At 50.5% G+C, this 28000-nt stretch overlaps 9 protein-coding genes across 9 annotated transcripts; 4 read left to right on the top strand and 5 right to left on the bottom strand.

The window, feature by feature from the left end:
- Window positions 1-3486, top strand: BU24DRAFT_425226 (uncharacterized protein). The gene has a single exon (XM_033528690.1). The coding sequence runs from the start codon at window positions 142-144 to the stop codon at window positions 3034-3036; it is 2895 nt and encodes a 964-aa protein (XP_033380926.1). The 5' UTR covers window positions 1-141; the 3' UTR covers window positions 3037-3486.
- Window positions 3487-3503: 17 nt separating this feature from the next.
- Window positions 3504-4749, bottom strand: BU24DRAFT_425225 (RTA1 like protein). The gene is made up of 2 exons (XM_033528689.1): window positions 4418-4749; window positions 3504-4343 (listed from the first exon to the last, which is right to left on the bottom strand). Exons 1-2 carry the CDS (start codon window positions 4569-4571, stop codon window positions 3658-3660), a joined length of 840 nt encoding a protein of 279 aa, XP_033380925.1. The 5' UTR covers window positions 4572-4749; the 3' UTR covers window positions 3504-3657.
- A 1966-nt stretch (window positions 4750-6715) lies between these two features.
- BU24DRAFT_464961 (uncharacterized protein) lies at window positions 6716-8619 on the top strand (the record flags this gene model as incomplete). The annotated part of the gene is made up of 2 exons (XM_033532237.1): window positions 6716-7298; window positions 7352-8619. 2 exons carry the CDS (start codon window positions 6716-6718, stop codon window positions 8617-8619), a joined length of 1851 nt encoding a protein of 616 aa, XP_033380924.1.
- A 259-nt stretch (window positions 8620-8878) lies between these two features.
- On the bottom strand, window positions 8879-10575 carry BU24DRAFT_395578 (MFS general substrate transporter; the record flags this gene model as incomplete). Its single annotated transcript, XM_033525258.1, has 4 exons — window positions 8879-9247; window positions 9300-9540; window positions 9590-9745; window positions 9800-10575. The coding sequence occupies 4 exons, from the start codon at window positions 10573-10575 to the stop codon at window positions 8879-8881; spliced, it is 1542 nt and encodes a 513-aa protein (XP_033380923.1).
- A 1302-nt stretch (window positions 10576-11877) lies between these two features.
- BU24DRAFT_254819 (FabD/lysophospholipase-like protein) lies at window positions 11878-14200 on the bottom strand. Its single transcript, XM_033522441.1, has 2 exons — window positions 12737-14200; window positions 11878-12683 (listed from the first exon to the last, which is right to left on the bottom strand). Exons 1-2 carry the CDS (start codon window positions 13954-13956, stop codon window positions 12047-12049), a joined length of 1857 nt encoding a protein of 618 aa, XP_033380922.1. The 5' UTR covers window positions 13957-14200; the 3' UTR covers window positions 11878-12046.
- A 1320-nt stretch (window positions 14201-15520) lies between these two features.
- On the bottom strand, window positions 15521-17581 carry BU24DRAFT_254746 (uncharacterized protein). The gene is made up of 3 exons (XM_033522440.1): window positions 17152-17581; window positions 17011-17078; window positions 15521-16924 (listed from the first exon to the last, which is right to left on the bottom strand). The coding sequence occupies exons 1-3, from the start codon at window positions 17168-17170 to the stop codon at window positions 15830-15832; spliced, it is 1182 nt and encodes a 393-aa protein (XP_033380921.1). The 5' UTR covers window positions 17171-17581; the 3' UTR covers window positions 15521-15829.
- A 1221-nt stretch (window positions 17582-18802) lies between these two features.
- Window positions 18803-22269, bottom strand: BU24DRAFT_425218 (uncharacterized protein). Its single transcript, XM_033528688.1, has 6 exons — window positions 21838-22269; window positions 21139-21793; window positions 20670-21084; window positions 20593-20618; window positions 20410-20541; window positions 18803-20359 (listed from the first exon to the last, which is right to left on the bottom strand). The coding sequence occupies exons 1-6, from the start codon at window positions 22181-22183 to the stop codon at window positions 19144-19146; spliced, it is 2790 nt and encodes a 929-aa protein (XP_033380920.1). The 5' UTR covers window positions 22184-22269; the 3' UTR covers window positions 18803-19143.
- A 69-nt stretch (window positions 22270-22338) lies between these two features.
- On the top strand, window positions 22339-24597 carry BU24DRAFT_442997 (uncharacterized protein). Its single transcript, XM_033530563.1, has one exon. The coding sequence runs from the start codon at window positions 22462-22464 to the stop codon at window positions 24340-24342; it is 1881 nt and encodes a 626-aa protein (XP_033380919.1). The 5' UTR covers window positions 22339-22461; the 3' UTR covers window positions 24343-24597.
- A 1351-nt stretch (window positions 24598-25948) lies between these two features.
- Window positions 25949-27921, top strand: BU24DRAFT_464955 (uncharacterized protein; the record flags this gene model as incomplete). Its single annotated transcript, XM_033532236.1, has 3 exons — window positions 25949-26110; window positions 26283-27080; window positions 27127-27921. 3 exons carry the CDS (start codon window positions 25949-25951, stop codon window positions 27919-27921), a joined length of 1755 nt encoding a protein of 584 aa, XP_033380918.1.
- Window positions 27922-28000: the final 79 nt, after the last annotated feature.

Below are 28000 nucleotides of genomic sequence, written 5' to 3'. Positions count from 1 at the left end.
TCTTCCTTTTCGCGCGCTCCCTCGAGCTTACCTTTAGCCTTGTGCTAGACAACTTGCCGCTTGAGGCCCGCCAATCCTACCACCTACCTCAACACTCTCGACGCTGACGGTAGCTTCACATTTATTCACACTCTCTCCATCATGGTGATGAGACCAACCTCGCCATCCAGCCTCGTGCCGGCGCCTCTATCGCAAGCTTCTAATAACCCTCCATACCCCGTATCACCAACCGACGAGCACCCCCCGCCTTTTCCTCCGCCCGCAAACCAACAACAGGTGTACTCCCCGGACTTGAATAGCTCACCAGCATTCCGACTCAAACCTCGCGACGATGTACAGCAGGAACAGCAGCAGCAGAAATTGCAACAACAAAAGCCACAAGATCAGTTAAAGAAGGACAACGATGACGATTCTGACTACAGCGATCTTTCGGACTGGGACAAGTCCGACGATGAGCCTGAGGATATACCAAATCCACTGAAGATTGGCGGAGGGAAACCACTTCCACCTTCCGCAAACAAGGGCGCCCTACCAGACGCTCTCAGAGCAGGTCCTCCTGCTGGAGTTCCCATACCGAAATCCACGCAGTCAATTACTCCAGAACCCACGGGCGCAACGTCGACTTCATGGGGCCATGTGAGCAACAGCTCCACAGGCTCTGTACCTTTCCAAACCAACAACCCATATCTTCGTATGCAGCCTACGGGCCAAACGAATTTTGGCGATGAGAGTAGCCAATCTATCTGGGGTGACGCGCCTAGCCAAGCTCAGACATATGGAGAGCTCGTTGAGCTTCCTACATTCCAAACCCCGGATACACCAACAAATCCCATGATGAAATCCTCTCCCTACGATGTTAATCCTACATCTTCGCATCATGAACTACCCCAAGAGCCACAGCACACCCCTCCACCGCCACCGGCGGAACCTCACTATGCACCTCCACAGCCACCCACTCAACAATTGCAGTCTGACCCGCGGCCGCAAGCACAGCGTCAACAGTCGCTTGATCAGCCTCCTTTGATTGCTGTAGAAGCTGCAACACCGTTGTCGGCCCATCCCAAGACCGATTTGGGCATGTCAGGAGCTGGCAATACTGGCATTTACAATTCATCTCTAGATACACACGAAAGAACGAACGATCCGCCTGCCAATTATTATCAGGAACCGCCTAAACAGACATGGCAGGAACCAGAAGCTTGGAGCAATAACGAGATCGAACCCCGTCGAGATAATACCACGGCCGCTCCCGCTCCCAATGCAGCCTTTGGGGCAGAGCAAGGGCGTCACCAAGAGGAAGGACGGTTCCCGGCACAACAACCCCCAAGTTTTACGCCAAGTTCGACCATGCCATTCGATGAAGAACCAGCGCCAGCTCTTCCTGTTCGACCTCCACCTCAAGAGCAAGAAGAGCAACCCCCGGCCATGCCGCCTCGCCCTACAAATACGGAGCAGACTACGTCTAGCTCTGCGCTTGACGAGCAGAGAAGGGAGCATTATCAAATTAAACATATTCGATGGTTTGACGCTTCTTCCCACAGCGTCCGCACCTCGCCGATATTAACTCAAAACATCAACGGGCCATGTCCTTTGCTCGCATTAGTCAATGCATTAAGTCTTTCGACGCCTGCTGGTGTTCAGACTGAATTTATCGAGACGCTGCGGACTAGGGAACAAGTCAGTCTAGGTTTATTACTAGATGCTGTCTTCGAGGAGCTCATGTCTGGTCGCCGCGGCGGAGCTGCAAGGGAGTTGCCAGACGTGAATGCCTTGTACACATTTTTGATGGGCCTACACACGGGGTTGAACGTCAATCCCATGTTTGTGCAAGATCCCACGGCAACAGATGGTCGTTCCAATCTCATTCCCGGGCTCTCAACCCGTCCTGGGGGTTTTGAGAACACTAGGGACATGAAGCTGTACAGCACATTCGATGTCCCGCTGTTCCATGGGTGGCTCCCCGAGCCGGGATCCGATGCTTACATCGCATTTGAACGTGTTGCCAAAACGTATGACAGTGCCATGATTGTGCAGTTTCAACTGGAAGAACTTGATGCAAAGCTCTCCGAAGGCGGCTTGAGCCCCGACGAGCAACAGCTTTTCACCGATATCCACGCAATCAAGGAATTCCTTGATCGATGGCAAAGCCAGTTATCTGATCATGGCCTGCGAACCATCCGAGAGGCTCTCAAACCCGGCCAAGTGGCAATTCTTTTCAGAAACGATCACTTCTCAACTTTGTATAAGAATCCACATACCAATGAGCTCATGACTCTGGTCACTGATCAAGGCTACTCGAGCCATGATGAGATCGTTTGGGAGTCTCTGGTTGATGTCAATGGCCGAGGCAGTGAATTGTATTCTGGTGATTTCCGCGCGGTGGGTAATAACACAAATCCTCAAAGACAGCAACACCAGCAGCCTGTTCAAAGCCTACTTGACATCGATGATAATCAAGGTTGGACAACCGTCAGCAGCCAGCGCCGCAACAATCATGGTGGAGCAACGATTGCATCTAACGAAGCGGCCCCTACTTCCACAGACCACGAAACCAACAGAACAGAGCAAGAGGACCACGACTTAGCACTTGCTCTCCAGTTGCAGGAAGAGGAGGAGGATCGTCATCGTCGATCTCTCGAGGAGAGAAGGCGGCGCGGAAGCCAGGGTGCTGCGACTTCTGGTTCTTCTGGTCGACGAGCTTCGCGAACAAACGAGCAGCCGCCGGCGATCCCCCCTCGCCGGAGCAATATGCAGCAGCATCGCCCAACTGGCGAGGCAGCACCGCCACCAACTTATGAAGAAGCCGCAGTGCGACCCGCATATCACCCTCCCCAGGGCCATCCGGCGAACGCGAACACGCCTATGCAAGCCCAAGGAAGCGCATACCAAGCGAGTAATGCACAAGGTGGACGACGCCCAGCAAACCGGCCGAACATGGGCAACCCACAACTTCCCGCTCGGCCAGGACGACGACAGAGCGCAGGCATGGTAGGACCGCATGGGCATGAGGATAGAGACAAATGCATCGTCATGTAACCTGGGCATTTCTTTATCATTAGCAGCAAAGCACCCATCTCATCATATTTTGGCTGATTGTCATTTTATCTCATCTTCTCGAGAGAGCGTGTTAACATTTTCTTTCCACGTTCGATGATCAGGCGTTTTGGCGATGTTACTTTTCATTCGCGGAGGTTTCGACCCTGATTATACCCTGTTATTTCTTCTGCTCGATTGTGCGTGTATTTTATGAAGTCATTCTTACAACATTTGCCTACATTTTCACACCATTGAACTCACAACTCAAAGACGTACGATGAAATTACGTGCCTTTCTCAGTCTTGCAGTGTTTGATATAAGGAGCTGTGTGTTTTGCCAGCCTATCAAGAAAATAACTTGTTGAAAATGCCTTTAGTGCGCTTAGTTAGTCATCAAAAAGGGGTCAAGACGCTGTTGTGGATCACTTCTCCATCTTCCACACCAACAAAGCTATGGGCCTATGATCTGTTAATCATGATATTGAAATTACTATTCTTGACGTCTAAGAAATCCGGAAGCTGAACAAAAGAAACTAGAATGTGAGTACGCTACGTATAATGCCCATCGTCTATTGCCAATGCCCTTGCAGTTAACCAATCTCGAACAGCCCACGACTCCCTCCTACACATAACCCCTCTGATTCAACTCAATAACACTCTCACTCTTCCCCAACTTCGCAAAATTCCCAATCCCAAACACCTTCGCCGCGTACACAAAGTGCATCATCGCCTGCACCAAGAACATGGGCGCGGAATCAAAGATATACATGTAAATCTCATGACTGACCAGATACCCATCATGCCCCTGCGCGAACTCAATAACCCTAAACACGCACCTCGCAATGATGATGACCGCCGCACACACCACCATCTTCAACAGCGCCTTCCACCCGTGCTTCCCGTACTGCGGGACAGTGTAGTGCCTCGTGCTCTTGTTCATCCTCTTCCAGAAGATCAATGAGATGAACAGGAAGAACCCGAGGAATAGCAACTGCACGAATAGACCGATCAACATGATTTTCTGTCCCATGTCCGCCATCCCGGACTGCGCCATCATGCCTCCGCCGGAGGACTGGAGGAGGAACCCGAAGACGTCGCCGATTACGAAGATCTTTGTGACGCGGGTGGGGCGGATTACGGAGGCGTCGGCCGCGTCGACGAAGAGGACGAGGCGTCCGTAGATCATGTAGATTGTGGCGGCGTAGAGAGAGGGCGGGAGGATGATGCAGAGGGATTGACCGATGTAGGGGCCGAGAGAGGAGGGGTCGTTGGCGGAGATGTAGCGGAAGACGTAGCCTGCTGTCATCACTGCGGAAGGTCGTTAGTGACTGTTCCATTGGAGGGGAATGTTGGGTTGGGGTCTGGAGGGTGGGGGGTCTTACTGATGGCTCCGACGCAGAAGGATGTGTAGAACCAGGCTTTTGACCGTATCATTTGGAAGAGGTGGATTAGAGCGCTGGCACCGAAGAGGCCGGCTGCGGCGATACACGCGATTTTGTTGGGTTCGTATTTGTAGATGCCATGTTCACCTGCCATCGTGAATCAAAGAGAACGTGGATTGAATTCGAAAAGGGTAATTTGATGTCCGTTGGAAGTGGGTGGGTGAGTGAGTGAATGGTCCTAGATATCTAAAATCGAAAACCCAAAAATAGTAAAATGAAAATGAACGAATTCGAGCAAGAGTCAGTCGGTCTAGTATCGGACGAAGCGAAGGAATGTACAGTTTGAATAGTATGGTCATTTTTCTAGGAGTAGTCTTTAGCATATATACCTACCTACGATAACAATGGTACGAAAAAAACATTGGATATGGACTAGACTTCCCAGCATTGCCGAATTAGGGGGTGGTGTAAACGGCACGAACCGTTTACGCAGGACCCACATGATACGCTGTACGATATACGGTGCATGGGCCAAGGCACAGCCACGGGGATTTACGACGCCTGAGGCAGTCGATGGATTGGTCTACGCCAAAAAGAAAGCATCGTGGGATTTATCGAAAGATAATGTTTTGGATACATGGTAATCCGGGGACGCGTCACTTGGAATTGGTGGTTCGAAACGAGAAGTTTCTTTCAGGGTAATGATAATGGGCTCAATTTTGTAGTATGACAGCGACCACTTCAAACCTGCTGGATTATAGTTAGCAAAGTGACATTCAAATTCAATTCCATAGCTATGAGAGCCTCTTCATTCAGAGCAATTGATCACTGTATTTCACCCTGTGCTCTCATCGCTGGGATCACTCAAACTCCAACGTCTTCCACCACCGTCACCAAAAATAACCCTCAATCCCAGCCCATCAACCGCCGGCAACGGCACCGAGCTGAAAAGCGATTCATGCAATCTCAACGTCTGGCCCAGAGACTCAGGGATACAGGCGTTTCGAAATCGCACTCGCATTCCAGTGCCTGAATCGATATACGGCGAATCGCTAGGCTAGCCTAATGAAGTTAGCTCGTACCGTACAGCAGCGTATCGGATTGGAAAGTGTATGGTTAGGTAGCGCGGTAGCGTATTCGTAGCGCTTTGTCCAGCCAAGAGAATGTCGTGGGTATATAGTGGAGGCGCGACGTACGTATGTATAGGGCGAGCGACTGCGTGCTATTGTTGTGATACTGGCGTTTCAGAAAAGTCAATGTAGTTTGAGGATAAGTCTTTTAGGGCGATATAGATGTGCTGCTGTGGTGCAGGAGTATGCGCTTGGGTAACTACGTGTGATAATTGACTTCGTGCGAATAAGTGCTCGTCCATTGACATCAAGAGAATATCGCGCTGAAGATTCCATTTCATCATTCAGATAGCAGTGCGCAACTCTTGTCGAGTACTCTGAAATTGACTCTCTCAGAGCTGCCTCTAACTCCATGAGTGACTTTATGGCAGTCGATATTGCATGCAATGCAAATCCGACATACATCATGTACATCCAGTGCGATTTAGACACTGCTCAGAATTGAGAGGATGAGTAGCTTCTGGTCCAGCGCAACTCAGACTCGGTAGGCGTTCTTGCTAGGCATCAGCGATGCTGGAATGATGCAGTATTTCGATACATGATGCTACATCATTTCAACAGATATAACCGAAGGTGAACAAATTGCCTGTTATCACATAAGCTGCATATACAGTCATCGCAGCGCTACAGTCACACTCCGGAATTTGCGTTGGAAGACCTAATCGATCAATGAGGGTCAGAGCAGAGTTACAGCACTCAACGATTACTTTCGCCTAATAACTCTCTCAGTGTATGTATGATAGATCTTGCTTTTTAAGTTGTCAAAGTTGCTACACCGTTATTCATTGTGTAGAATCCTACGAATTGCGACTGACCAGGATGCTACCCCTGACAGCCAATCGTTGTTCAGAGTTCATCTATTATATTGAACGTTACATGGTAGCGAATGTACGATGGCAGCCATTAATATGGTCCAGACTTGGTCCGTAAGGCATTTTTGGTATTGAAAGTTGCCTTTCCTCTAGAATCGGCGACACGATGGAACGGTCGCTTTTATTGAGTTGCAGTGTTGTGGCTTATCACCTAAAGTGCAGCGGTTAATGTGTTATGATCCATTATCATCATATATGCTAACGCTTGTATCTGGGAAACATATAGTCGCGGCCCCAGTGTTGACGATACAAGATACTTGCGCAGTTTTCTAGCCACAGCTTTTAATTCTACGGCAATGGGATCTGGAGCCTCCTGGGACACCGCCAGCGCTCCTCCAATTGAGCAGTTCGTGAAAAGGAGAAAACTTCATGAAGTTGCACGAAACTGGTGGTGGGAGATTTGTGCCATCGTTGTCAGCTTGGTAGCAACAGGAGTCATCTTTATAATACTGCTCAAGACAAACGGTCAGCCGCTCAGCGCATGGCACCTACCCATCCAACTCAACTCCTTCATTGCACTCTGCTCGACAATCGCAAAGTCCGCGCTTCTCGTCGTCCTCGCCGAAGGAATAAGTCAGTTGAAATGGAATCATTTCGAGCGGACTGGCGGAGCTAGGTTGGGCCAGCTTCAGGTATTCGATGATGCGAGTCGAGGGCCGTGGGGCTCGCTCGTGTTTCCGTGGAAGATGTTGAAAGCTGGGGTTGATAAGTTGGCTTTGTTGGGCGCAGCGCTGACGGTGCTCATCATTGTCTTTGAGCCTTTCACGCAGCAGATCATAGACATCCGATCGAGGAGTTTACCGCTGAGAAATGAAACGGGATTTATGAGGGTAGCGAACAGTTTTGCTTTGGCGACGATTGAATTCAGCGATACCAAAGGTAAGAATGTCAACACAATGGAAGCGAAGGTGGACCTAACTTCTCATTAAAAGCGTCTCAGCTTGTCCTCATGAAAGAGCTCATGCAATTCCTGCCAAATCTAACAGGGCAGTATGATCATTACACGTACTGCCCAACTGGCGAATGTGGGATTCCAGACCATTGGTCTTTGGCCGCATGCAGCAAATGCCAGGAAACAGTTTTGAACGATGTTGATTTAAACATACGATATGGATCCGGAAAGGAGGAGAAAATCGAATTCTCGAGTCTGAGCGAATTCAAAGCTGCGGCAAAGGCTAATGGTGAGGATTGGTATCGCTACTATGCATACGCAAAGAGTCTGAATGATTCAACCATAACCGGCCGACTCGATATCAACGGCACCGTGATATCTGTGTATAAAGAATTGAACGATATATTTCGGGCACTCGGATCGGTAAATATCTTCTGGATTGACGAACCCTTCAACGTCGGTAGCTGGGGAGAAGGCCGAAGCAATCCGCACTATGTCCCAGTCAATTACTACACCTCCGATGTAATAGTTTCGGTGCATGAGTCACGGCTGCATTCCAAGTTTCCAGCTTATGAGGACCTCGACGATTGGCATGGCATAGAGGTATTGACGCGGAAGTGTGACGTCACATTCTGTGGTCAATACAGCAGTAATATCAAAATCGACCGTGGGGGGTTATCTCTAGATGATACGACTACCAAACCTCTCAATTTGAGCGTCAATTGTGGTTCGGGCAGTAAATTTGGCTGCCATAGTGACGCCAATTTCTTTGGGGTAGACCAATATCCACCTCTGTTCCAACTACATTCTGAGTCGCGAAAGGTATTCGGAGACTCACTCGCCGGCGTTGCAAATAGCCTCCTAGGCATGGAGATGGCGTCCGAATATTTGATCAACACGACAGCAGCGGACTTTTCCGGAACTTTGACCAAGATTGTCAACTCCTTCCTGCGTAGCGAACAAAACTTCGCTTCGATCAAGCTGTCAGGTGTGGCCTTCGGTCCAGAGCCGTACGTACATGTACGGTGGCGGTGGGCAATATTCCCATGTGCCGTGACATTTGCTACAGTGCTCTTTCTCGTGTTCACTATGTCAGAATCGAGCACTGCACAGCAAATGTATAAGTCATCAGCGCTGACTGGATACTTTCACAAACAAGTCGTAGTGCCTGAAGACCTGGACAATATCTCCGACGAAATCTTAAGGCATAATGACACAGCTTGGTACCTGGAAAAGGTAGCGCAACGGGTTCACATACGACTTCAAAGGGACAGTATGGGGAAGTTGGAGTTTGCAAGAGAGTCCTGAAACGAAAAAAAGGGTTACTTATAAGAAGTATCAAGAGACGTGGTAATATAACATGCAAAGCCCTCATTCGTATGAGAGTATTTCTTCATTATCATTACACTAAGTGATCATATCCAAACCTTGTGAACTAAAAACAATTAGTCGTACAAGTCATAGAATTCCTCGTGGAGTAGCGAAACTCCACGTGCAAACGACTTGATCTCAAGAAAGAAAGGAGCAACATCAGCAGCATTCCAACGCTACCATCACAATTCAAAGATTAAACACTATCCTTCCTCCACTTCTCCTCAATAACATCCTTCCTACCAACCCCACTCTTCCTCCTCTTCTCCTTGCTCGCCTCCCTACTCTTGTCCAAGCTCTGCGCAAACTTGCTCTTCTCCCTGATCTCAGGCCCCTTCTTATACACTATATACACCGGGATAGTGACCAAAATAGCCATGCACGCAAGGATGGTCGACGCATACTCGAGGGGTCGACCAGGGATCTTGGTGTACATTGGCGTGGAGTACAAGGCGGCGATACCGGCGAGGAAGTCTCGGGCTAGGTCGTTACCGCCAGTCGCACTGGCGGCATACGGACCGTAGGCGGCGGTTTGGTAGTCGATTGAGGATTGGTAGATTGCGTACTGTGGGTGGTGTTAGTCTTCGACGGTGTTGCGAGGGAAGGGAATGGATTACATTTGCGATGCCGACCATGCAGGAGAAGATCATGGTGGCTATCCATGGGATACCGTAGTCAGGCCCTAGAGATGTCCATGCGAAGCCGAAGAGGCCGATTGTTTCGAGAGGGGCGAGGAAGAGGAGCCACCACAGTCGTGCCTCGGGTTTCACGCTGTTGGGGTCTTTGCGCCGCTTTGCACGGAAGTGACGGATCGACGGTAGGTAGGAGAGGTAGGATAGAATGTACCCAATGAGAAGACTGAGCCGTTGTGAGTGGAATTCTGAGTTTGAGAGGGAACCCAACTTACGGGAGGAAGGCTAGATGCACACCAATGGTGCCAAAACCCCATTGCTCATAGACGGGCTGGAAGGACTGGAGAAACGTGAAGATAAGGGCATCGCTGAACCCAGAGAGCAGCGATAGCCAGAGGACAATTGGCTCAGTGAAGAACATGTAAAAAGGCCTGTCAACTGAGTTAGCACGTCGATTTCCGCCAAGAAGACACAGGACGACAAACCTCCAGAAGATGGTACGGAACTCCTTAAAGGACATCCTCTTTGTCCTAATCTCATTCGGACCATAGCAGTTGGGATCTTCGCCCGTCTTCCTCCTTCTCCGTGCCTCTCGGTCAAGCAAGATAGTCGATCTAGTCTCCGGATTGCAAACCAAATGGACCAACTGCACGAATCCACCAAGTATTAGTTGCATCCAAAATACCCACGGCAGGCTCAGATACGCCTCCACGAAACCGCCAATGAGTGTGCCAATAACGCTACCGCCGACGCTGGATAGGACCAAGAATGCCACAGCGTACTCCTGCTCATCAGGTTCCCACATATCGGCCAGCACTCCAAGAGTGACTGACCCACCAGCCGTCGACAAGCCACCGAGGAACCTACAGATGACATACGTGCCGTAGTTCTTCGACAGCGCACATGGAATCTGGAACATGTTCACCAGGAACAGACTGAGCTGCTGGATGGGCCAGCGGCCATACTCTTCGGACCACGGCGCCCAGAGCTCGCATCCGAACCCGTACGCTACGAGGAAGAGCAACTGCGGCACACGGGCGGTTTGCTTCGTGACGCCGAACTTCTCGTGGATCCCCGTAACGGCGTTAGCGTACATGGATGCATTGCTGTTGATGGAGACCTGGATGAGGAAGACGACGCAGAGGATCTGCCACTTGCGCCATGTCGGGAAGCTGTAGCCCAGCTTGTCCCAAGCGTCTGAGTCCTGGAGCTCGACGCGGTTGTCTTTGGTCACGATGCGGTCGGTCTTTTCTTGGTCCATGTCGCGGCCCTCGCCATAGTTGGGGTCACGCTCGGTTTCTGGAACCGCGGTGGGCTGATTGGGCTCCACGGTCGCCATGATGGTATGGGCCTCAGATATGTATCAAGGAGGCTGGAAAGACAGGATGAGGAAAAAGAGGGGAAAGCAAGACGTCGAAGTGGAGAATGAAAACAAGTCTCAGAAACGAACAAGGTCACAACGCAAACATATACCTGTACATTTGCACCGCGCACACGATCCCCCTCATCGGAGAATCGACCCGAGCAACTCTCACAATCCTGCACATCAAGCCAGACGCGGCAGGCGCATGGTGGACAATACCACCCATCGAGATACATGCAAATCTACATCGAAATTTCCAACCTGCGGGAATGCAATTCACATCACACCCATGCCACCAGTGTCGTCACCAAGGCCCTCCAAGACAAAGCCGTGCCGCCTTGTGCGAGCTTCCGTCCAGCAAGCACGCTGTACAAAGCATGCAAAGCCAGCCACTGGCGTGCTTGTTCTCCACGGCCAAGAAACCGTGTGAGACACGCCAGAACCGAGAATCCAGGCTCGTGCGTTCGCGAAAGCATTCGAGGTACAATACAGCCTATTGTGAATGTGGGGTTTGCGTTTCCCCATGGGATGCGGTACGTTGCCAAGAGGAAGGATTCCGGTGTTGCGTCATGATCACCACGTCGATGTCGGTTTTGGGGGGATGTAGAGTGCGGCGTGGCTTACGGGCGCAACATGCGAGAATGTTTGCCTGGGTGTTGGGGGATTAATTGGAGGTAGATGCGTGATGTCATTTAGTCGTAAGTCAAATACTTGAACAGTTGAGTGAGTGCTCGTCGAAGGGTTACACACTTGGTATGTTGTCACAGAAGTTCAGGTGAGAGGGTAGTAATTAGAATAGTAATCCAATAAAACTCAATGATAAGATCTCGGGACATAGAAACGTTCGCAACAATATATGAGCAGTTGAGTTCTTTTAGGTATAGCTGATAAAGTTGCCTGTCGTGTACGAGCGATAACACATATGGATCTATTCAATTTTATTCGTTCATTATCTCAAAAAGCAAAAAGAAAAATAAAATGTATTTGAATACCATTTATTGCAATCCATACATCGGCCGTTTCAGAAAATGAATTCATTAATTCATGACCGACCGAATAGTTGTGCCATCCCATGCCTAAATACCTAGATAAATAATGTGTTCAGCCGTGAGTACGCCCACCGAAAATATGCAAATTTCCCAAAAATAAGTAATCTGAGGCCCTTTTCCTAGTTAATTTTCCGTTATCCCTGATACATACTCGTAGTCGTTAATCGTTAACGTGCTTTTGTCCTTTTTGATCGGTAGATTGGCTTCGTGTCTCGTGTTGATGGTTAGGAAAGAGTTTGTGATATCGTAAGAGTATACGTCTCCGTGGATATATTTCATTAGATAGATCCTCTAGCACGTGTCCTTCAGAGTACATTGCATCAGAGGGCAGTTCTCGGCCATGCCTTCAGGTCGCCCACCACAGTCGCCGCAATCGCCTCGACGCAACCGTAGAACTGCTGACTGACCTCCGGCTGCGCAAGATATGCGTGCGTCTTCATCATAAGATGGTCCAGCTGTCCTGATTCATCTAGTGGTACATCGAATAGATCGGGCACGTTGAACCGAAAGTATTTCATCCAGCCCCGATCTCTCAGGTCGTGCATGTCGGCTTCGAATTTGTCGCCTGCGAACTTGGCCTCGGCCTTGCGGTCTTCCACGCTGTTGGCCATGTCGGTTACCTCGCAGAGTCGGTCGCAGCCTGTGCCGGTGCCGATGGAGACTATGACCATCGTGTCATTGCCGTAGCTGTAGAGCTTTCGGCATTCGTAGAAGAGGTCGCGGACAGGGTTGTTCTTGGAGGCGCCGTAGTCGACGAAGCCGGGTTCGATAATGGTCCTCCGCTCGCGGGAACCTTCATTAGATATGTAGCGAGGTGCCGCCAGAGTATAATGAATAGCTTGCCACAACGAGAGATCGGGGTCGACCTCGGGTCCTGCCATTCGACGAGTCGGATACGAGCGAATGATCGCGGCCGCCTGATTGCATCCGATCTCGACCTTGGTGGAGATTGTGAAGCTGGGAAGGATTAGTTGGTCATGGAGTTCACATTGCACTGCGTGTATACTTACACTTTAGTAGCGCCAGGCCGCTCGTCAAAGAACTTTTCCTCCGGATTCACATCCTGGCTGATCACCATGTCCTTGATGCTCTGTTCTAAGCCTCGATCTACCTGGGTGTGTGGTGGGGCATTTGTATCTGGGGCGAACGAGGAGAAGAACTCGAACTTGTCATTGTATACATGTTTGACAATGTCCAAATACGCCTCTCTTGCTTTGTGGGCCCTCATTCGCAGTCGACCTATCATGATTGCCAACAGTCCCCCTGTTGATACACCACCCATGAGATCGAAGATCTGGTGTGGGTCCAACTGTCGACCCAGTCTGCTGCATACTGCATTGACCAATGATTCTACGAGCAGAGCAGCCGTGAGCCCACGGATGCCATCCCCATCCAGGGAGAGTAGGACCTTGGTTTCTCGGTTGATCGACACATTAATCGGAGCAGAAGAGGCTTCGTGGGCGGATATGTGGGAGGATGGCGGGTATGCAATCGCCGTTTGTGAATAGGAGGATGATTTGGGTTGTTCTCGGGTCGGATACTCTGGGGGATCTGATCCGCCAGTAATCGATGGCGAGTATTCAAGTGGAGGAGTGGGGGGTGGGATGGAACCGCGGTGATGTTCCCTTGGTGCTAATTCTGGGGGATTCAGTTGCTGGAGAGCGGCTGGGTCGTGTGACTGTTGAGGCTTTGCAGTTATGGTCGATGTCAACGGCGTAGCAGCAACTGTGGTCAGGTGAGAACGCTGGGCAGAGTATGGTGAATTATATGAAGCTGGACTTTGGAGTGATTGATTGGATCCAGCAGTAAGAGGAGAGATTGGGCTGGTTGAGAGCTGAGGTAAGCTATTGTAGCGGTGATGGGCGGATGATCCGGCCTTTGACGAAGATGAAGTGTCGCTTTTGAGGGGAGATTGAGGTACTCTGTGAGATATTGGATGAACGCCGACACGCAAAGAGCTATTTTGCGGTGTTGAGGTTGTTGGGGAGTGCGTTGGCCAAGGTCGATAGCCAAAGGAAGGATTATGAACCAGTCGGGTTTCTGCGTCTTCTGCAATTCGTCGGATTTCCGGGTCCTGAGCTCGCTGCTTCACCCATCCGACATCCCACGGTTGCCATTGGCTATCTAGCAGGAATTGGATGGTGGACGGATGCACAGGATCGTAGAACCAGTGGGTGCCTTCCACTGAGGAATACTTGACAAGCTGGAAATTGACTGCGATCCATGACATGTCTGGTCAAGCCAAGAGTTGTCGGTATTCATAAGCTGCGACCGATTTGCAAAAATGTCTGAGTTGGTGGTAGGTTAACGGTTATCGGATGTAGGTAGTTGGAGAGATGGGTCGATGACTAGACGACCTGAGGTTATGGATTACCTACTTAATTAAACGAGCAATTAAGTGACTAGGTTGTGGATCAATGGAGGGCGCGAGAAAAGCAACAAGCCCAAAGATGTTCGCAGTAACGAGCGACGGAGAAGATTGGAGACGTGCTGTGATGGTGGTAGTCGTGGTGGAAGTGGTTGGTAAGAGGTTTAAACTTTGCCCCGCCCCGGAACAATTTAGCATAATTATAGTCAATGCCTCGCAGCCTCCTCTGATAATACTCACCTCCTTTAGATTGTGGGTGAGTGCGTACAAAGTATGTGTCTGTGTCTGCGTCTGGGTCTCCCCGGTGATCGGACACACCCCTGCCCACGCGGGATACGAGGCCACCTTCTGTCATGTTACTTGGAACCTACTCACCGGACCCAGGATGGAGGTAGATAGATGACCGGGTAACCCATCTTGATTATGTGCCTGCATCGGTGTGAAGAAGCGTGTTGTCCAATAAACATCCCTCCAAGGCGATTGATATTTCATGCCATTGGTCATGACTGTGATGAAAAAGTAAGTGTAGAAGACTGTTAATTACGCGATTGGGATAACAGACTGTCCAATAGGTTATCTCCGTGTCTGTGGATCGGGAGACTATCCTGCACAGATGCCTAGGCATGTACTACTCCACGGAGTAATGCGGATCTTACACAAAGTAGTTGGTAATTGGTAGTTGGAAATTGGTAGCAAGCCTGCATGGACTGGCGGTGACAAGTACTGAAACGAGGGGACGGAAACACGCAGGTGTTGGTACGAATGCCTAAGCCAAATAGCAAATGGATAGGGTCACATCTTGGATAACAGTAATAATATGCTAAAGATTACGAAAACATACCATATTCCTTCGATCAATGCAGACAGAGGATCAGACTATCTGAAGTGTTAAGATACAAGGACGGAGTACATTCAGAGTAGTTACAAGTATTAAAAGCCGAATGCGGGCCGGCCCGGCGCTCGGTCCCCTCCTTCCGTTGAGAACCTCCAACATACATATTCGTGCATACATACATTGGGTACTGAGGTACACAACACACTGCACAGAACTCCGTACGGGTACAAATCAGGCCAAAGCGGTAGCTAAGATACACAGATATCCAATCATCTCTATCTAATACCGCAACTTCGCGGCACAACAGACTCTCAGCAGACGTGTCCTGGCCCACTCACACACGTACACTACACTCACCCAATCCAATACGACATGCAGTTCGCCATACGCCTGCAGACTTTTGCTTCCAAACGGTAAATCTACGCGACGTTACCTGTTAACACTGCCGTGCGCGCTAACGGCGGTGTCTTCTACCTATAAGACCACATTTCGACTGTTGCCCAAAACGAATCATTTCCGCATTCCAGGTCGTCAATACGGAATGAATGGTTACATGAACCAATTCCTCGCTCCTCGGACGCCATCCACGTTTCTGATCGATCAGATTAACCGCTTGTTCCGCATCCCGAGCCTGTCACTAGATGCAGAGCAAACGGTGATTTGGTAGGAGGCACATCCGGAATGCGACCACTGTCCACTCCGGGAAATAGCAGAACGTGGGCATGCGCGCGTCTGGTTTTCGTTTGTCGTTTGTCGTTTACCGTCCCGTTGCCTTTATGTCATGTGTAACACATTTGCGTAGTGCTACGTAGCCAGACATGAGCTAAGTGTGGCATGGCGGGTGGCGGCAACTTCCAACCTCTCCTATGTGGTGCTGAGTCGGATGATGTTATGAAACATTCAAGTCAACCCGCAAACTTGCAGAGGCCAAGCCACCCAAGGCCGGAGGTCTGCACTCAGATGGTCCTGTAGTTCCGACATGAGGTATTTGGCGAGACCAGGATTCCACCAACAAGCCTCCGTGCGTTTTATCAGCACGTAGGCGTGCGCAAGAAGGACAAACGCGAGCGGCTCTTCCTTCTGTATGAGATCCGTAAACCCCTGTGGAATTCTCTCAATCCAAAGTAACATAGCATATTTGAAGCCAAGGTGGACCTCGGGCGGCGCGTAAACATGGGCAAATGCCTGTCGGAGCCAGTATATGGCGTCTTCGTAGTGCGGTCGTTGCTCTCGTTCTTCGACAGGTAGCTGCGATATTAACGTGTACAAGCGCACGAGTCGATAATCCTCCGGGTTCAGTGTGGGATCGACTCGCGGTAGTGTTCGCCGGCGCATCTCGTCTTTGAAAGGGCCTTTGGTTATCCATTCGGCCCACTGCGGTGGAATCTCACGTACTCCACGATGCAGGAACAACCACCCTCGAGCGTCGTGGTTGTATGCTGAGGACGAATCTTTTGGGGGGGCAGCGAAAGAATAGACCATCGCTAAGGCAGCAGACACCAAGACTGCGGCCACGTTTTCTTCAGTCACGTCCGTGAGTGCCTTTCTGTATTCCGGCAGTGCGAGATCTTGGTGGTATGCGCCCAACCTAATATACTTGTGTCTTGTTGGTAGGTCGCTCGATATTCTGGCAAGATGAATAGCCGCAATCGATAGAATTCCTCGCATCAGAAAGGGGAACCTTTGTCCTATGATAGGCGCATCGATGCGCCACGGATCAGCAGCACCAGGGAAGTCGTCGCCAAAACCCAGGCTCGTCGAGCATGTCCAGTGATGCAGCAAAGCAAGATCGCGCATAGGTATATCGCCAGATCCGATGGGATACTGCGGGGTAACCGGTTCGTCATAAGGCATGCTCTCAGGAGTTTGCACAGAAGGCGGCGTCGTAGATATCATGACCCCATTGCTTGTAACAACCTCAGAAGACAACGATGGATAGATGCATTCTGCCGAATACCGTGCGCAATTCGCACACTGCGGCTTCTCTTCGTTACACTTTATGTGCGGGTGGCATGAGCATACGTCTTGACAACAAACTAATAACAGCACCAGGAGCGAGAAGATAGACGAGGCATACATACTTTTATCTTGCGACGCTTGCAGATTATACATCCACTTTTTACCTTGCGATGAGGTCTCTTCTTGTAAACTTTATTGATTGGGCGAGGTTCAGCATGTTTTTACATTTAATGGTGGGTTGTGTTTCCAACAGGAGAGATTACCTTTGTCGGAGGGCATCATAAGTACTAAAGCAGTACCTTCGTCCGCGATTCAAGCAATCTCGCTCGCTCATAGGCAGAGGAGGAGGAGGGGGTTGTGTTGGTCGTGTTTGCCGGAACTTTAGAGCGAACCCCGTCCCCCTTATCTTGCAGCAGCACCTTGACGTCGTTCCCAGAGCGCTTTCGGGGCATGGAGCTTTCAACCTCTTTTTTTCCGTTACGCGCTCAACATATTCAAGGATGTTAAATAAGGCGTGAAGTCGAAAAATAAAAGAAGAAAACCAACAGCCTTGAGAAACTGTCGTAGGGCAGGTTAATAGGGCTGATGGAGGTCTTCTTTGACAAGTTGAAGCCAGGGAGACTAATGCTCGTGTGAGTTTAGCTCCGCCTTGGCCGCCCACAGTTCTCGAGGCTGACGGATGCATGATGAATGGTTTGAGACCTTCTGCCTACAGTATTGACTATACTTCACAGCCAACAATCTGTAAAGATGAGATGAGACAATCAACTCAGACAGCGAATACAACGTCCACGGCGCCTGCGACTTGTTCTTCATAATTTATTCCCGGAACGCCCGACTCGCAATACATACCTTCCGGGTGGCTTCTTGATCTATTCGAGCATAGTATGAAGCAAATATGATCTACGACCAGGAATTGAAAAACATTTCTGTAAGGGTCCCTGCACAGTCGGATCGGTCCTGGGTCTTGTGTCCGACTTGTACCTGACACCATATCTCAGCAGTATCCTACTCGTGTCATCGTTAGGGCGCAATTTCAATGTGAATGTATAGTAAACACGCAGTTGTCACCTTCCAAGACACCACCGCCACAGAGCGCTTAAGACATTCAGGATCGCGCATGCACTTCAGCCCTGTCATCCCCCCCAGCGGCAAAGCAAAAACACCAAGAAATGTTGGAATTGCCCTATCGTCAAAACCGGGCCTCGGAGGCCTATGATTAAGCAACCGAGGCCATTACAAATGACACCACGGAAGCGTTTCCGCCCCAATCATGCGCGCGCGCGTCAGAAAGGCGTAATATCACCATGGCATTCTCATTAAACCGCCGCCCTTTCTCGACCAGTGATTCGTTTCTTGTAGCCGACGACGGATGAACGACGGCAAGCGATATCACCCCGACTTACCGACACGCGGGACCTTGTTTCCCCCCAGTGGACTAAGCCTCGCGAGGGAACACGATCTGTGAAGGTGAATGGGCATTCGCGCGTAAGATCTGCCCGAACGATCGTGGAGGGGGAAATCAGACTAGACGACATCGAGCCTCCCTGCATATCAGGCCCACCGTGCACATCGGGTTGTTTGGTGCCAGCGGTGAGATCTAGACGGTCGGTATAATGGGGGAACAGAGATCCCGGTGGGGCGGAATGATGACGGCGTGTGTTGGCGAGGCGGTAAGGCTGGATCTATTGCTGCTGTTATTCCCGGGCGTTGAGTTTGCTTCCTACTTCTTGCATGAGAAGAATGCTGATGGCTAGAATACTACTATACAGTGGGATGATAGCCGTATTCAGACGCGGTTGCCAAGTCATGGATGTGAAGTTTCCGGACATCTATGGTGAAGGAGGAGTAAGAACATGGTATCGGGGCTATTCACAAAATGTTGGGTCTTTGTTGAGCTGAAAAGGAGAATGGGATGCCATATATTCGAATCACTGCGTTTAGGTGTACATGATTCAATAACTAACTATAACCACGATTCTGTTCTAACAACAGAAATTGCTCCTTGTCCTTGAAACACTTGATCGCCCTTAGGCATGCTAGCTGCTGCACAAACATTCACTTTTTCCCAAGGTAAGTGAGCCCCATGGCATTGAGAAAACCAGTCAAGATATAAGATACGATCACGTCCGCGTCTATATTAGGGCGTTGTTGAAATTGGTGAATGTACTACGAGCAATGGAACGAGGTCGGCAACGAACGCATTCGTGAACGTCTGGAACATCATTGACGGAGGGGTAGTAGCAATAGATATGCTACCACAAGCCGCAAATTTCGCACCGGACCTTGTTTCGGTCGTCTTCTTTTCTCTTGCATCTGCACCGGACGAAGGCATCCTCCTGGGGTTCTGCCGGCGGTGGCGAGGGAGGGGAAGGGGCTCGATCTCGTGCTGGACGAGGTGATGCATCAAGTGAAGCTGGGAATGAGAAAGGGGAAGGGATTCGATGTTGTGCTGGAGGGGGTGAGGCATCAAGTGAAGCTGGGAATGAGAAAGGGGAAGAGATTCGATGTTGTGCTGGAGGGGGTGAGGCAGCAGGCGAAGCAGGTATTATGGCAGGGGCTGGACGAGGCTCACGCTCGAACTTATTGAATACAGCTTCCTGGTGGGTTCGGTACCAAGCTAGATCACGTTTGGCCGGCTGGTAGTAGGGTGAACTAGGTGCACGACGAAAGTCCAATTGGAAAGGTGAACTTTTCAGCCGATTGCTTGAAGAGCCGATCGCAGGACTTGGAGGACGTTCGAACTGAGAGGGGCCAGTATAATTTGGCAAGAAAGTCGAGGTTTGGATCTCAGAATTCCAAGTGTATCTCGTCGAATGAGTTTCATGAGTTTCTAAGGGGGGGGGATCCATCATAACAGTACGACGAGAGCCATAGTTAACTCCATCATAGAGATGGAATTTTGGCGATATCGGACGAGGTTGAAATTGACCGGGCTGGCCATTTGAATAATCTCGTTGAGGTGTGTTCGCCTGGTGGGTATGATCAGACGGATCATAAGAGTATTCTTGGGAGCTGGCCTCGAGTGGAATATGACCATGTGGACCAAAATTTTGGTGATTGAAGATATGATCTGGCGGCCAGAGAGATCCTGATTGCTCCTTTGCATAAAATTTATCATCAAGCGGGCTAAAAGAGTCAACCGGAGCGTCGTTTCCAGGTTCATGTTGTCCAAATAATGCGAGACCAGATGGAGAGTTAGGCGTATAAAAGTTCTGGTCAGGTTCATTCTGGTCAGGTTCATTCTGGTCAGGTTCAAGTAGAATGACACCATTCTTGTAAGGCGTATAAAGGCTCTGGCCATGCTGATCAAAGGGACCACGCCATTCGGGATTCACAATAAAAGGATTGTTCGTATCGAATTGGGGCCCAGCAGGAATCCAAGGTTCCATGGGGTAACTGACGGGATTGGGAGGTTCCACAATCGTGCCGCTTGCTTCCTGGATGGGAGCCTTAGACTCCATCTCTCCGCTAGTAATAGTCAGTACAAGCTTTTTCATGACATATCAAAGGTACTATACTGTTGCCTCCGCTTATGGGCCTTGAGGTTGTCCTCTCGTGTAAACGACTTCCCGCAGTCTGGAAAGCTGCATATGTGCTTATACACAACAGCCTTGTCGAGCTTGCCCGAAGCATGGTTTTTCTTATGACGCCTGTGGCAGCATTAGTTCGGAACAAAAGATCAGGTGAAACGAGAGACTTACCTAAGGCTTTCTGCTCGTGTATAGGACTACATCTGTGTCAGTATGGTCACCGAGCGAATTAGATGTTTATGACTTACCTTCCCGCACTCGCAATCGTACACCTTCAATCCCCTTTTTGCAAATTCGAGTGGTCTTATCCTCGTGTATCTCACTTCGGACGCCGCAACAGGTTGAATTGACGGAGTATCATTGCCCGGCTGGCTAGAGTCATCATCCGATTCATTGGAACTTTCATCCGAATCAGCCCCTTGAGGGATGACTCTCAAAGCTATCTCCTCCATGTGGCGCGAAAAATGAAGAGCAATGACAGTGAGCCCTCCATCGATATTTTCAAGACACAGAGGGCAAGCTTGTCTTGTTGTGGTCTCATTGATCTTATGGTTGACTTCCAGATGGTCGGTCATAGCCACTCGATCCTTAAACCATGTGCCATTGAATGAACAGTCATTGAAAATGCACGTGTATGCGCAGATATCTTCAAATATGTGGTTTCTACCGTGGTTGTCAGCTTCACTCTTCCAAAGACCTCGTACAAAGGCTACTCACTTCCAATGCTTCGTTCTCTGGACCCGTATCTTTTTGTTACAGAATTCGCATAGGAAGGGTTTACCAGCTCGACCGTCAGCAGGGAGGGGAGGCATCCGTTTATGACTCGCCTCCGCTCTGCTCGACACGACAGTTGCTGCATATTTGGGTTGTGCAACTTCCCCGGAGGCAGAGCTACCAATCCCAGAATCATGGAACTCGGATTTTGCATTCTCGGGTCCAGCTTCTGGCGTCGGTCCGGGCGCACTTACGACGACATCTCGTAGAGCTTGAACATGATTAACATGATTATAACGAGCCCAGTTCGCTTGGCCAAGTTTGAGGGTAAGAAGTCGATCAGCGGAAGGGAACCGGGATCTGACAAGGTCGACAAAGTATTCGTGTGCGGACCTGTCCTCGCGCTCTTCCCATTGCCGGACTTCTTCGTCATCAGCCTCGTCATCTGCCGGCGTTTCGAGGCTTGCACTTAGCACGTTGAGACTTTCAATCTTGGTCTGCAACGTCGAGCAAAGATCTGCAACGTCATAGTCATCATAGCACGCGGCTTCCAAAGGTTCCTCAAGTATCGATCTTGCTTGCTCTGTGGATCTAGCGATATTGGACTTGGCCAACAAAGCCTTCCGTTTTTTGGAACTAGGGACAATGCGCACAAGGCCTACATTGTGTCAGTAAACACAACACCCGATTTGAACGACATACCGTGGCTCAGAAGATCTCCTAACGAAACAAGCAGGGTCAAAACAGTATCGCGAAGACGATGAGAGTATTGAAGGGTCAAGTCGAGCTCGCCTTGCGGCACTTCCAGATCACGACCCCAAAAGAATAGAGTAGCCACGCTCTTTTCCAGTGACGGAACATAGTCTGGTCGAGGATCGCAACTCTCCAATTCTTTCAGAGCAAGTCTTAGGAAACTAAGCAACCCATCGTAGAGAGATGCGATATCAGCTTTTGTTGTTGCCTCAGCCTCGGGATGTGTCTTGGTCTGCCACTCCTTGATGGCTTCGTGACGGGTTCTGGGTAGCAGTTCCTTGGAGCTGGAAGCCATGATCCAACTGCTCGCGGATGGGCCAGCGCAATGTATATGATATTAAATTAGTATCGAGATGGATTGAAAACGATGCACGAATCTTGCGAGTATGAGAAACTTATCAGACTCATCAGAAATCGAGGTTGACCGGGGTGGATATGCAGCCACGGCGGCCCCCAAACTTCAGCCCCGCCCTGCGCCTCTCACTCAGCCTTCTTCCCCTTCTTCTCTTCCTTTTCATATCAGGCTATGGCAATGCCTTCGACGAAGCACTTTTTCTGCTCTTCAGAATCGCAATGTCTGGCATCGAGGTTGCTGGGCTTGCCATAGGCATAGTACCAATTGTTGTCGAGATCATCAAGTCGTTCCAAACCACCAAAGACCGCCTCAAAACCTTCACGCACCATGCTCAGGTCGTCTACGATGTACAACTTCGCTTTCGTGTCGCAGCAACGAACTTCGCCAACGACTGCCAACTGTTGTTAAAGGCTGTGGTCGAAGATGCCAGTGAATTGTCAGAAATGATAGTAAATCCGAAGCATCAAGGTTGGAAAGCTCCGTCGCTAGAGGACAACTTTCGCCGTTTCTTGGAACGAGATTATGAGCTCTGCGAGGCAGTCGTGGTGCGTGTCCGCGATGTGCTGCGAGAGACACAGTCCCAACTGGCCGAGTTAAGCAGGAGCGATACCGAAACCTCCAGATTGAGAAACCTACAACAAGCGTTTAACATTACACTCAAAGAGAACCAGTATCGAAAATGGTTGGACGAATTAGACCAGTGGAATGTTAAGCTTGGAAATCTACGCGCCCAACGTTGCAAATTGAAGAAACGTCGACCTCACCGCCTCGATGCCACCGTCCGAAGGAGTGTACCAAGGCACTATACCGACATTCATACTGCTTCACAGGGGCTGTACGAGACCCTACAGAAGTCGTGGTCATGTACCAATGCCTCACACGTGGACCATCAGGCAAAATTGTCATTAGACGCACAAGCTGACTACGGGACTGCACGATTAGATGTCGTCATCGCATGTCGCAGGAGGGACTCAGTGCAAGGTCGAAAAGGATCGGCCGAGCCTCCCATATGGTTACATGTTCAGTCCGTCACCTCGAGTGCTACAACAACGGGGCCTGTTGAAAAGCTACCAGCCATTGCGGGCGTTCTCTCCGAGTCACTACGTGTCGAGCAGCATTCACTGGACCCTGCACCGCCCAAAGCTCCCACGAAACTAAGAAAGAAAGCATTAAAGCGAGTACATTTCGATGAACCCTCCGCCTCCACCTCGACAGAGGATTCAGCGTCGACAGCGAACTTGGCGAAAGCGGCATTCAGAAGCAGCGTCGGGCCCATGATGTCGCTAAATTCACAAGCGCTTTCCTTTGCGATGCAAAACCTAAGGGCAACCCAAAGCTTTTGCTGTCATCTGAGCAACGCATGTCTATCAACCAGCCACCATGATCCATGTTTAGGTTATTTGGAGACTCAGGAGGCGCTCAACACATCCAAATTCATCTTCTACGATGCCGTGAGACACAGTGAGACAGAAGCAGCGAAGAGGATATCCCGCAAAGATTCAAACCCAATCACAAGCATACTGGAAAAGCTTCAAGTTCTGCATCAACTCACGATGGCACACAAACTAGCAGTCGCGACACTGCAGTACCATTCCACCTCCTGGCTCGCTCCTGACTGGGATCTCCACGACGTTTCTTGCTTTGACGACCCAAGCCACACCACTGACGATGACATCGCTCGATCTCTCCAAACCCTACACCTCAGCACCCAATTCCCACCCTCAAGATCAACTCCACTAGGTCGAAAACGCCACGATCACAACCAGCTGAGATACCTCTATGGCATCCGCAACCTAACCCTCGCAAAGCTAGGCGTGGCTCTTCTCGAAATCGGCCGCAAGAAGGACATCACCAGCCTCAGCACTGACGAAATGCCTCACTGCGTGATCAGCGCCCGGAAACTCCTCGCAGAGGATCCGTCATCCCTAGCCTCGCTTGGAAAGAGGTACATTAAGATGGCTCGCCAGTGCATCGACTGCGACTTCTCGTGCGGCGACGATCTTACCGAGGAGGAGTTGAGGAGTGCGGTGTATACGGACGTCGTCTGTGTTCTAGCAGACATGATTGGGGATTGGAAACAGTTCCTTGGGATCAAGTAGACGCCTTTTTGGATATTTTTCCCTTTATGGCATTCCCACACACGTACGCGTGGTGGTGTAGATGAAACGACTTCATGTACTATATAATGATAATATACCGTCACTACATACCGCCAGGTCGACTCGGCCTTGGTATCCTGCACCTAGCAGCAACACATGGTCCTTTCGATTAGTGACGCATCTCCTGTGAGATCTTTTTAACTATACATCAACATTCTCTAAGTACTCACTCGACTACGACAACAAAATAGATGTCTTCATGATACGTTGTAAACTCTTCCACCTTGATCATGAAGTTCAACTACACTGTGGTCTAACCTCCTTCATACTAGCCCATTCCCACTCCCCACCCAGCCTCGACTCTCGAGTCCAAGCCAAGCAAAAGAAAGCGATAATAATTTATGATTGGTTGATTAAAAGCAATATTCATCGCCGCTCATTCGCCAGAATTACAACATTTTACGAAATCAATTTCGTAATTTGACCAATGAGAGAGCGTTAAGCTGCTGAATTATGCAAGGGAAGATGATTTATGATGGATGCGACCATCACGTCTCTGCGCAGATACATGTAGGTAACTTGGAAAAAGGAAGACAAAACGCGTCGTGTTTGCAAAGAATAATCAAATTGTCGCAATACCGTAAGGAGTCATGCGCAGTTTTGACATTTCTAATAATTCCTGTTCTTTGTCTGCTGAAGGAGGAGTAGGACTGATGATGAAGGTGAATGGGCTGTACTCTGCGTAATGTGTACACACGTACAACCGCATTCCGGAAGGTCACCCAACCGACTAGCCAATTACGTTAGACTCTACAAATCAAGTGCACCTTAGCCCTTCTAGTGGCCATTGTGATTGGCCGGGCCAGTTTGCCTCCTTCCCTCACTCGCTCACAGATTCGCCCCTTCCCTTTCCTTCCGTGCGTTTGAAACCGTCCACTGGGGGAGCAACCGTCTTGTTACTTTCTCAACATCCAAACCTGCCCGTCCGTCGTCTGCCTCGCCCGCCCGTCACGTCCCCCAAGAGAAACTCCATCAACACTTTTCCATCAATTATCTCCACCACGCCCATCCGAAAATTCGCGGCGACCCCGGAATACCGATAAAACCGACCGCGCGCTACAGTTCTGTGCCCATTTCGCGAATTTTGTGTCGCGGCAAGGGTGAGATACTGGGCTCGTGAGTGTTTGTCGCAATTTCACCTTTACTCTCTGCCTCGCTCGCTCGCTCACCCATCCGCTGTGTTGAGGTGCGCTGCTGGTGGCCACGGCGGCGCGCGCACTCACCCACTACCTTGGGCTGCCTTTTAGGCGGACGTGCTCACGACCACGCACCCCATTCTCACATCTCCACTACTCTACCATACACTACAGCACAGCACACACGCCGCCAGCCAACACGGTTCATAGCAAACTCGTATCGGCGCGACAATTAATACCGCCTATGCGAGTCCGGCCGTCTTACCCCCCTAATTAACGCCAATTCTACTCTTTCCCATCCCTCCCCCTAGGCGAAAACCAGACTTTCTGCCTGCTTGCCTGACCTGCCCTGTCCTGCTCCGTTCCTCGGTCGTTCGTTACTGCAGCAGCAGCAGCCCAGCAGTTGCATCATGACCGCACGCGTCACCGGCCAGCGCTTTCGCCAGCGCAAGCTGTCGACGAAGCAGAACTTGGTCATCCTGCGCGAGCATGAGGTCGAGAAGCTCATCGATGATGATCCTGCTCGACACGTCCCAAAGGTCGAGACGGGCGTCGAAAAGGGCGAAGAAGGGGTGCGTATCTCTCTCTCTCCCTCCTGTTTTTCCGCGCTAGTCTGTTTTCGGAGAGTCTTTATTGTTCTCCTTCCCCTGGCCTGTTGTCGCGATATTTCTTCCTCACGTGACAGGTTATTGTCACTGCGCGTCATCTATATACGTGGATCCAGATGCTAATAATATTCGATAGGAGCACCATTTGCAAGCCGTCATCTCTGCGGCGCAAGCTGCAGCACAGAGCGGCGGTAAGATCGCCCAGCTCTACATTCCCACCCCAGAGGCCGTCGCCAGTAAGTTGCAGTATGAAGACCTCTATCCCAAGAACTTCACACAGCCTGCAACGTACATACGGTACTCGTCCACGGTCGAAGATACCATAGGATGTCCGTACTGCATGAATTCTGAAGACCTCGCTTGGTTGAAAGCCTACAACCAGCGAAGGGATAAGCGTGAAAGGTGTTCTGAAGATGAGTTCGAAGAGGTGATGAACTTCTTCGAAGAGACTTCGCAGACCAAGCAACCGTTTGCTCAAGTAGACAATGCGCCCGTGCTTTCTTTTGAAGACCTCCAGGCGGAATTCGACGAGACGATAAGTGAGTCGTCGAGACGGTTCGCAAAGGATATCTATAGTCATTGGAAGGAGCAGCGGTTACTCAAGGAGAACCATCCCTTACTACCCCAACTCAAGTTCGAGACGAACCAGGAGACAGATGACTCCGACCCGTATGTCTGCTTCCGTCGTCGCGAAGTGCGGCAAGTGCGCAAGACTCGTGGTCGAGACGCGCAGGTGACGGAGAAGATCAAGAAGTTGCGCAAGGAGTTGGAAGATGGTCGACTGCTGATGCACCTCGTCAAGCGACGAGAAGTCATCATCCGAGACCAGCTCGCCCACGACAAGGCAATCTTTGAGGGTCGCAGGGCGCTCACGGAGAGCAAGAGGAAGTTGGGTATCAAGGGCGACGACGAAGAGCTCTTGGTCAACCAGAAGGTTCGTACACTCTGCCACTTTGATTTGAATTCTGCTGATTTTTCAGAAGCCTGCCCCCAAACCAAAACCGAGAGTCGACGTCGCTGCGGTCCAGCGTGGCATCCCTGGTATGGGCCAGAAGCCGCCCGCGGTACGTCCCGATGGCCGCCTCGTGGACTCAGACCTCGTGTATCTCGAGGACCAGCTCAACAAGAAGTCCGAGGCGATCGACCGATTCATCGAGGAGAACCTGCTGAAACACAAAAAATGGAATGTCGGTTGGATCGACAAGACTTGGCGGCCCATCACTCCACCTTTGGAGCAGGCGGCTGCCAAGTCGGATTTCCGTCCCGTTTTCACATCTTCACAATTACCAACACCACCGGCCTCTACCTCATCAGCCGAAGGTGCCGGCGGCCCGATGGAGGTGGACCAGCCGGACAAGCAATTGGATCTGGCGAGCAGAGGCACACGAATCCGATATGCCACGCCTCCAGAAGACGTCCCCTTCCAAGAACAGACTCGCTACAGGCGTCGAATAGGCCGAGGAGGTCGCATAATGGTCGATCGCCGCGGTGTGAAGCGTCCGAAACTCGACGCCATCGACGAGCGCGTCGCCGACCGCTACAGGTTCGACTGCGATAGCAGTGAAGACGAGCAGGTGTATCCGGTCGACTACACGGACAACCTGCACATCCGCTACCGCATCATGATCGAGCGCCAGGGCGACAAAACGCACGCCCAACAGCAACAAGCCGCCGCCGCTGCGGCAGCAGCAGCAATGCAGAACCGTCGCGCCATCGAGAATCATAACCGCTCGTCTTCAGGGCATCTGCTTCCCCCGACTGCACCCACGGGCTAGGATCGCTGATGCACCCATCCGTACTGTTGATTGATTCTTCCTCTTCTTCTTCATCATTCTCCTCTTTTCTCTCTTCTAG

This window comes from Aaosphaeria arxii (genome assembly GCF_010015735.1).
Source record: "Aaosphaeria arxii CBS 175.79 unplaced genomic scaffold BU24scaffold_7, whole genome shotgun sequence".
Lineage (NCBI taxonomy): Eukaryota > Fungi > Ascomycota > Dothideomycetes > Pleosporales > Aaosphaeria > Aaosphaeria arxii.
This window is presented reverse-complemented; position numbering and strand designations above follow the sequence as displayed.

What these genes read in the sequence shown, in the direction of transcription:
- BU24DRAFT_254746 (XM_033522440.1), bottom strand. An exon ending in GCAAGCGTCGCAAGATAAAA is followed by an intron (nt 16,925 to 17,010) that starts GTATGTATGCCT and finishes CCGCACATAAAG; the next exon opens with TGTAACGAAGAGAAGCCGCA.
- BU24DRAFT_254819 (XM_033522441.1), bottom strand. Translation starts at nt 13,956, where the DNA reads ATGTCATGGATCGCAGTCAATTTCCAGCTTGTCAAGTATTCCTCAGTG. An exon ending in CGGCCTGGCGCTACTAAAGT is followed by an intron (nt 12,684 to 12,736) that starts GTAAGTATACAC and finishes AATCCTTCCCAG; the next exon opens with CTTCACAATCTCCACCAAGG.
- BU24DRAFT_425226 (XM_033528690.1), top strand. Translation starts at nt 142, where the DNA reads ATGGTGATGAGACCAACCTCGCCATCCAGCCTCGTGCCGGCGCCTCTA.
- BU24DRAFT_425225 (XM_033528689.1), bottom strand. Translation starts at nt 4,571, where the DNA reads ATGGCAGGTGAACATGGCATCTACAAATACGAACCCAACAAAATCGCG. An exon ending in CTTCTGCGTCGGAGCCATCA is followed by an intron (nt 4,344 to 4,417) that starts GTAAGACCCCCC and finishes GACCTTCCGCAG; the next exon opens with TGATGACAGCAGGCTACGTC.
- BU24DRAFT_425218 (XM_033528688.1), bottom strand. Translation starts at nt 22,183, where the DNA reads ATGGCTTCCAGCTCCAAGGAACTGCTACCCAGAACCCGTCACGAAGCC. An exon ending in ACACGAGCAGAAAGCCTTAG is followed by an intron (nt 20,542 to 20,592) that starts GTAAGTCTCTCG and finishes ATGCTGCCACAG; the next exon opens with GCGTCATAAGAAAAACCATG. An exon ending in GCCCATAAGCGGAGGCAACA is followed by an intron (nt 20,360 to 20,409) that starts GTATAGTACCTT and finishes GACTATTACTAG; the next exon opens with CGGAGAGATGGAGTCTAAGG.
- BU24DRAFT_442997 (XM_033530563.1), top strand. Translation starts at nt 22,462, where the DNA reads ATGTCTGGCATCGAGGTTGCTGGGCTTGCCATAGGCATAGTACCAATT.